Below are 8,565 nucleotides of genomic sequence, written 5' to 3'. Positions count from 1 at the left end.
ACACACACAGTGTTAGCACACACACACAACACAGACACACGCAGTGTTAGCACACACACACACACAACACAGACACACACAGTGTTGGCACACACACACACAACACAGACACACGCAGTGTTAGCACAAACACGTGATACAGACACACACACAACAGACACACACAGTGTTAGCACACACACACAACACAGACACACACAGTGTTAGCACACACACAACACAGACACACACAGTGTTAGCACACACACACATGACACAGACACACACAGTGTTAGCACACACACACGACACAGACACACACAGTGTTAGCACACACACACAACACAGACACACGCAGTGTTAGCACACACACACACACAACACAGACACACACAGTGTTGGCACACACACACACAACACAGACACACGCAGTGTTAGCACAAACACGTGATACAGACACACACACAACAGACACACACAGTGTTAGCACACACACACAACACAGACACACACAGTGTTAGCACACACACACAACACAGACACACAGTGTTAGCACACACACACAGTGTTAGCACACACACACAACACAGACACACACAGTGTTAGCACACACAACACAGACACACAGTGTTAGCACACACACACAGTGTTAGCACACACACCCAACACAGACACACACATTGTTAGCACACACACACACAACACAGACACAGTGTTAGCACACACACACACAACACAGACACACACAGTGTTAGCACATACACACAGTGTTAGCACACACACACATGTTCTCTTGCCCGTGCAGAGCAAACGATTCAGAGCTCTATGACATCACAGCCCTTCCCTTCCCCCTATGCTTTTTCTGCCGCAGTTACTGCTCTCACACACACACACACACACACACACACACACACACACACACACACACACACACACACACACACACACACACAGAGAGAGAGCGAGAGAGCGAGTGACTCATTCTTGGGCTGTTGCTGCAGATTGCCTTCTAATCGCTCTAGCACAGAAACACATCAGGTTGACCTTCAGAGCAAGGCCCACACACACACACACACACACACACACACACACACACCTCTGTGTGGTAAGATCTCCTACCACACAGACTCCTGTCATTGTTTCCATTGTTATTATTACCATTGACACATCAAATTATTTTTATTTGTCACATGCTTCCTAAAACAACAGGTGTAGACTAGCAGTGGAATGTTTAATTCCGGGTCATTTTCCAACAATGCAGAGCTTAACTTAATTGAGAAAAAAATAACAATAGAAAAATATGGACACAAGGAATAAATACACAGTGAATAACTATAATGAATAAACAATAACATGGCCATATCCAGGGAGTACCAGTACCGAGTCCATGTGCAGTGGTACGGGGTAATTAAGTAGCAGTCTTTTTAGCAGTCTTTGGGGGTAGAAGCTGTTCAGGGTCCTGTTGGTTCCAGACTTGGTACACTGGTACCGCTTGCCATGCTGTAGAGAGAACGGTCTGTGGCTTGGGATGGCTGAAGTCTTTGACAACTTCTTGGGCCTTCCCCTGACACCACCTGGTATAAAGGTCCTGGATGGCAGGGAGCTAGGCCCCAGTGATGTGGTGGGCTGTACCCACCACCCTCGGTGGCGCCTCTTGCGGTCGGATACCTTGCAGTTGCCGTACCAGGCGGTGATGCAGCCAGTCCAAATGAACTTCTTGAGAATCTGAGGGCACATGCTAAATATTTTCTGTCTCCTAAGGGGGAAAAGGCATTTCATTCCCTCTTCACAACTGTGGACCATGTTAATTCCTTCGTGATGTTGACACAGAGGAACTTGAAGCTCTTGACCCGCTCCACTATCGCCCTGTCAATGTGGATGGGGGCGTGCTCGCCCCTCCATTTCCTGTAGTCCACGAACAGCTCCTTTGTCTTGCTGATATTGAGGAAGAAATTGATGTCCTGGAACCACAATGCCAGGTCACTGACCTCCTCCCTATAGGCTGCCTCATCATCATCGGTTATCAGTCCTACCACCGTCTTGTAGTCAGCAAACTTGATGAAGGTGTTGGAGTCGTGCGTGTCCATGCAGTCTTGGGCGAACTGGGAGTACAGCAGGGGACTAAGCACGCACCCCTGAAGTGCGGCCCACTTGTCGATGGTCAGCGTGAAGGATGTGTTGTTGCCTACCCTCACCGACCGAGGGCGATCCGTTAGTAGGTCCAGGATCCAGTTGCAGAGGGAGGTGTTCAGTCCCAGGGTCCTGAGCTTAGTGATAAGCTTGAAGGACACTATGGTGTTGAACACTGAGCTGTAGGCCATGAATAGCATCCTCACATAGGTGTTCCTTTTGTCCAGGTGGGGGAGGGCAGTGTAGAGTCCAATAGTGATGGCGGCATCTGTGGATCTGTTTTGTCGGTATGTCAATCAGATTGGGTGCAGAGTGTCTGGGATGATGCTGTTGGTGTGAGCCATGACCAGCCTTTCAAAGCATTTCATGGCTATAGATGTGAGTGCTGCGGAGGATGAGTGCTAAAGATGTGAGTGCTACCTTCTCCCTCAGACACACACACACTCCTCCCTCCTAGACACTGCTCACACACACACACACACCGGACATGAGCCTGAGGTTTCCATTCGGAGAGTGATAGAACGTTCTGTCTCTGGCTGGATGATGTCTATTGGTCATCACAATGAGGTAGAGGAAACACTCCCTTTCAGACAGAGCCGGAGCAGACGAGTCACGATGACAACTGGAAACAGAGGGATCAGAATGTTATTCAAGGCAGCTAGATGTTTATGCAGTAGTGCCATCAGTGCCTGCTGTTCCTTGACACTACCAAACAGTGGTTGCACAACCAGGAAAGCACAGGCAGTTAAAAAGCAGAAACAACGTTGTGGAAGAAGCTATTGTCCCAGATTTCTTTCCTCTGAAGTCTAATTATACTAGCTTGAGTGTGTGTGTGTGTGTGTGTGTGTGTGTGTGTGTGTGTGTGTGTGTGTGTGTGTATAAGCATGTGTAAGTGTATGTGTGTTTACGGCTGCCTGCGCTGTGTGTTGCAGAGCCAGAGAGCAGGGAATAGCGGAGGGGACGTGTGTGTGTGTGTGTGTCTCTGTAGCTCTGCAATGCAGGGGCTGGGAGAGAATTACGAGCTAGAAGCTACGTCACCCGCACACAGCCAGAGCACACATAATGGAAAAACACACACACACATTCAGCAATGAACACAGACGCACACCATAAATGCAAAATGTTCTCCACCTCGACAAAATGTCAGCACACATTCACCATTTTGTAACACCAGTCTGTCTCTCTGCCTTTCTCTTTTTTTTCTCACTCACACTCTTGCAGTCTCTCTCAACTCTCTTATTTTCAGTCCAATTAGCTTTACATAAGCATGCCAACAGTTTTACCAGAGCAATGAGTGCTGTAGCATATATACAAGTCATAATGGATATGTAACAAACCGGGAGCATCAATGTATACTGCAAGTCATCACTGCAATGTCTGAACACCTTATTCATATGTTCCATCTCTCCCCTCCTCTCCTCCTCCCCGCTCTGCCCCTCTTTCCCCCAGAAGTGAGTGAGGCGACCGCAACCCTGGGGCCGGGCACCATGGGACTAAGCACCCGTTACAGCCCCCAGTTCACCCTGCAGCACGTGCCCGACTACCGCCAGAACGTCTACATCCCTGGCAGCACCGCCACCTTGACCTCCAACCCCCAGCAGCAGCAGCAGCAGCAGCAGATGGCAGCCCAACATCAGGCCCTGCAGGCCCAGCCCTCTGAGGCCGCCCCTCAGCCTGAACCCCCCAAGGCTGCCCAGACTCCCGCCTCCAAGAAGAAGTCCACCAAGAAGGAGAAGAAGTAGGATGGGTGGAGGATGGATAGATATGGAATATATGATGAGAAAAGAGAAAACCGACCCGATGAGGACTGAAATCCCCGCCCCCCCCACCCCCTACATCTCCTCTCAATGTGTTTACTCTAACCGGGGTTTGGATTCTATTGGTCACGCTCATATGATAACACGAAATATGGAGATGTTTGTGAATGTTTGTCTTTGGGCTCTTGAATCTGGAATGCGTTGAAGGTTTAAGAGCGAACAGCGTTGACATTTTGTTTTTGTTTTCTTTCTGGAATCTATCTAGAAACAGGTTTTTGTTTTCTTTCTGAAAGCTATCTAGAAACAGGTTTTTGTTTTATTTCTGAAAGCTATCTCGAAACAGGTTTTTGTTTTCTTTCTGAAAGCTATCTCGAAACAGGTTTTTGTTTTCTTTCTGGAAGCTATCTCGAAACAGGTTTTTGTTTTCTTTCTGGAAGCTATCTCGAAACAGGTTTTTGTTTTCTTTCTGAAAGCTATCTCGAAACAGGTTTTTGTTTTCTTTCTGAAAGCTATCTAGAAACAGGTTTTTGTTTTCTTTCTGGAAGCTATCTCGAAACAGGTTTTTGTTTTCTTTCTGAAAGCTATCTCGAAACAGGTTTTTGTTTTCTTTCTGGAAGCTATCTCGAAACAGGTTTTTGTTTTCTTTCTGAAAGCTATCTCGAAACAGGTTTTTGTTTTCTTTCTGGAAGCTATCTCGAAACAGGTTTTTGTTTTCTTTCTGAAAGCTATCTCGAAACAGGTTTTTGTTTTCTTTCTGAAAGCTATCTCGAAACAGGTTTTTGTTTTCTTTCTGAAAGCTATCTAGAAACAGTTGTTTTTTTTGGAAAGTCTATGTTCTAAAAAAACAAAACAAGTATTATCAGTATTTGCAGATACGGAAGACTGGGGGTTCAGGGGGGATTGTGTTTTTCAACAGATTGAGCGTAAACAACTTTGCTCAGATAACAAGGATTTGCCCAGTGATGTATTTCACAGGTGGATATTTTAACGATGTTCCATACAATGTTTCATGTTGGATTATAATTATAATTCCTTATTTTCCTGAGACTGAAAGTAGATCCTTGTTTGACTATAGTAGATTGCCATGATAAGATTCCTATATAGGATCGGCCTTATAGGATCCTACACCACAGCTCTTTGGGACACGGGAATGGGCATTCCATTGTACTGGTACAGTAGTATTCCGATCTGCATGTCCCCATGTGTTCAAACCACAGACCTCCCAGAAGATTCAACTATGCATTGAATTAGTGTCGCAACGAGGACGACCACCTTAAAAAGAATACAGGTCGACAAATGCCCTCGTAGCGTTTACCTGATGTGGTATCTAAAAACTAGAAATATTATTTTGTAAGCGTAGTTAAATGGTAAGATTTGAATCTTTCACTGTTTCTATGACCTGAGCATGAACTCTATTAGAAAAGTAGCACCGAGGATGAGGGGCATGTTATTGTACTATCAGCCCTATTTTCTGGCTTGTTGGCATAGTAGGCGCTGCCCCCCTTTTAAAACTACCCAGATGGGTATAGAGACCCTCCTGCTGTCCACCCATGCACCTCTATCCCCTCCTCAACCAGATGATGTGCCCTCCCCTCACTGGCTGTCCCACTTTGAGAGCCAGACCATAGAGATGCACTGTTCATACTATAAAGATGAGACGTAGGGTCAAAATAACTTCAAAGTAGAGATCTTTCACGGCGTGCTTAGGAGTTAGACACTTCTTAGGCCGCTAGAGTCTAGATTGAGTGTTCATCCCTTGCTACCTACCCTGAAGTGCTGATGACTATATTTCTTGACGTGGGAAGTGTTTTTTGATGACTCAGCAGTATAAGATAAGTATGAAGTCTTTTCTTTGCCGCCAGTCCATCCATCTGTCCGGCAACTAGCTGGACACCACTGCATGAAGAGGCAGCTTGCAGGCTGGGTTCAAGGGGGAGTGGAGAGCGGTGGGCTGAGTGGTACGACGTCTGGGTTTGTACAATTAGATTGACGGGGAGGGGGGGCAATGACCTTGGCTCTACTCACTGAATGTACACAGGCCCCACTGTTGACCCTCCCTCCTAGTCCACCCCGAAACGTCCTCGAATGCACTGACCCTAGTTAGTGGTCAACAGCGCCAAGCACATCCCTCCATGTCACAGAGGAGATACCACTTCAGAAGCAGGGAGGAGGGACAGAGTTAGCTCTTCGCTGTATCTATCCCCTCAGTGTAAATGCATTCTGGCAACGCTAACCTCAGACTCTCCCCTTGCTTCCATCCCTCCACCCCCTGGTCCTGTGAAGGCTCTCCCCTTGCTTCCATCCCTCCACCCCCTGGTCCTGTGAAGGCTCTCCCCTTGCTTCCATCCCTCCACCCCCTGGTCCTGTGGGGGGCTCTTCCCCTCTGTAAATAAACACTAGTCCTGTCGATGGTATGAGCCAATTGTTTGTATAGTACGGACCACATCCAGAATTTTCAAACTAAAAGTCCTCTCTCCTCAAGGCGTGGCTTACTGGAATGTGTTGTATTTGTTTTTCAAGAAAATTAAGAAAACCACAATGGGAGAAAAAAAAATGTTCTTCAACAGTTTGTGTTGCAATGTAGTAACTAAGCACCATGAAGGCCAACTAACTAACTCTTCAGTGTAAATATAAAGAAAGTTGCTAATAACTTTAGACGATAAGTAAACAGAGTGACACACACGTAGACTAGTTAACTTGTGATATGTGTTGCGCATATTATTGTGTTCATTTTCTCTCTCTCTATTTTACTACCCTGTAAAAGAAACGAAACAAAAAAGATTATATTGAAAAAAAAATGTTTCTATCCTTCTGTACCTTTTTTTCTCTGTGCTTTATCTTGTGCATTTGCGCAAGAATGCCTCTCTGTCCATATGAGCAAATTATTATAAATATTATGTGTGTGTGTGTACGTCCGTCCGCTGCTGAATTAATCCTCTCTCGTGCTGTAATATCTTTCTTATGAAATGCTTAGACCTCCTACGCTCCTCCCGGTGTTTAGTCTCTTCATTTTTATGCTAATATTTATATTGCTGTTTTATTTTCTCTTGAACACTGACATTTCAAATAAAAGGCTCTGAAATCATTAAACGCTCATCCTTCCGTCTTTTCTAAACATCCGTCTTGGTTTGTTCGGTAACTAAAATACAATCACTTTATTTTTCCCAAGGGAACTTAAAGATGGGGTCTTTTGTTTTGTATAGAATCACAATACAAAAAGTCAACACAATTCACAGTGCAGAACGATACAGTATTCAAGACAAAACACAAAGTCCCTATGAATATAATTGGGTTCCTTGAGTGGTGCAGCAGTCTAAGGCACTGCATCTCAGTGCAAGAGATGTCACTACAGACCCTGGTTTGAGCCCGGGCTGTATCACAACCAACCGTGATCAGGAGTCCCATAGGGCGGCACACAATTGGCCCAGTGTCGTCCGTGTTAGGGGCGGGTTTGGGTGGGGTAAGCCGTCACTCTAAACATGAATTTCCAGATCTTAAATCGTAGCATAATCACGTATCATGACTATAGATGGGCCTAGCCAAGAAATTACAGTACATCAAATAAGTAAGAATTCCAGTCTTTTGTTTGCTAGGCGTTTTAAGTGGCAGTAGTTCTGCATGGGTTCACTGAGGGGTTGTAGTTTTGCTTCGTTTTAACTGAGGCCCACATCCACCAGGTTTCATCAGCACCACGCTCTCCCACAATCCTCTGCTCCCAGCAGACTCCGCTCCCTCCCACGCCCGTTTGAAGTATCTTCTGCGGTGTGAATACGGAGGGAAATGGGATGAGGGGAGGGTGAAAGAGACGATGTTTCCTCAGCAGAACTGCGTTATTCTCCTACAGCCTTCCAAGTGCATGTGGACACACATTATGCAATACATGTCTGTAGACTCATTTGGGGATTTAAATTAATCAAATTCCATAGGGCAATCTATGGAACTATGCAGAACAGTATACAGAAATGTGTGGGGCGAAGGTAAAATGTTGAGCTTTTAGGTACATTAGCCCAGTGCTATATAACCACTACACTTTTACACTAGGCTACACAATTCTTCGTAATTGTTGAACTACTTTAGTATCACAGTGATATAATTAAGCAATAAGGCACGAGGGGGTGGGGTATATGGACAATATACCACAGCTAAAGGCTGTTCTTAGATACAGCCCGTAGCCCTGTCCTTGAGCTGTTCTTGTCTATTGATGTTCTGTATTATGTTTCATGTTTTGTGTTGGACCCCAGGAGGAGTAGCTGCTGCTTTTGCAACAGCTAAAGGGGATCCTAATAAAATACCAAATACTGGAAATATAACACAAACCCGCGAGGGGCCTTACTGCGACTATAAACTGTTCACCAACGTATTTAGAGCAGCAACAATAACCGTTTTGTCAGCCAATCAGCATTCAAGGCTCGAACCACCCAGTTTATATTACAGAATCAGTCACACGATAGATAACACATCACGGCTTCTTCTTGACCAGCATCAGTGGGATCCTAGGGGCTTCAATCCGGACCGCAGAAGATCCGCGTTCTAGCAGGATGGACATTTCAAGGAGCTTGCGGATTCAGCAGACATGCAGTGTTCACCATTCCTTGGCCCATTTTGAATCTAGGCCTTTAGGCGACACCTCGCGGAACCCAATTGCGAAACACCTTGTGCTCATTATTCTGGTGGTGTAGACAGAGCTGGGGTGTGAATC

At 45.7% G+C, this 8,565-nt stretch overlaps 1 protein-coding gene across 50 annotated transcripts in view; it reads left to right on the top strand.

Moving 5' to 3' along the window:
• Window positions 1-6,956, top strand: part of LOC118370751 (protocadherin gamma-C5-like) — a 25,709-nt gene extending 18,753 nt beyond the window's left edge. Inside the window, exons 4-7 of one of the 50 annotated variants that reach the window (XR_008116712.1) lie at window positions 3,559-4,101; window positions 4,318-4,353; window positions 4,426-4,461; window positions 4,498-6,956. Coding sequence is in view for 2 of the 50 variants with exons in the window: in XM_052508361.1 (XP_052364321.1) it covers window positions 3,559-3,851 (293 nt within the window). In the remaining 48 variants the exon portion in view is untranslated. Of the gene's footprint in view, window positions 1-3,558 lie in introns of all 50 variants that reach the window. The other 49 variants (XR_008116698.1, XR_008116705.1, XR_008116679.1 and 46 more) reach the window with 49 other exon arrangements.
• The last annotated feature ends 1,609 nt before the right edge of the window (window positions 6,957-8,565 follow it).

The sequence above is a fragment of the Oncorhynchus keta genome, chromosome 4, assembly GCF_023373465.1.
Source record: "Oncorhynchus keta strain PuntledgeMale-10-30-2019 chromosome 4, Oket_V2, whole genome shotgun sequence".
NCBI classification, from domain to species: domain Eukaryota; kingdom Metazoa; phylum Chordata; class Actinopteri; order Salmoniformes; family Salmonidae; genus Oncorhynchus; species Oncorhynchus keta.
This window is presented reverse-complemented; position numbering and strand designations above follow the sequence as displayed.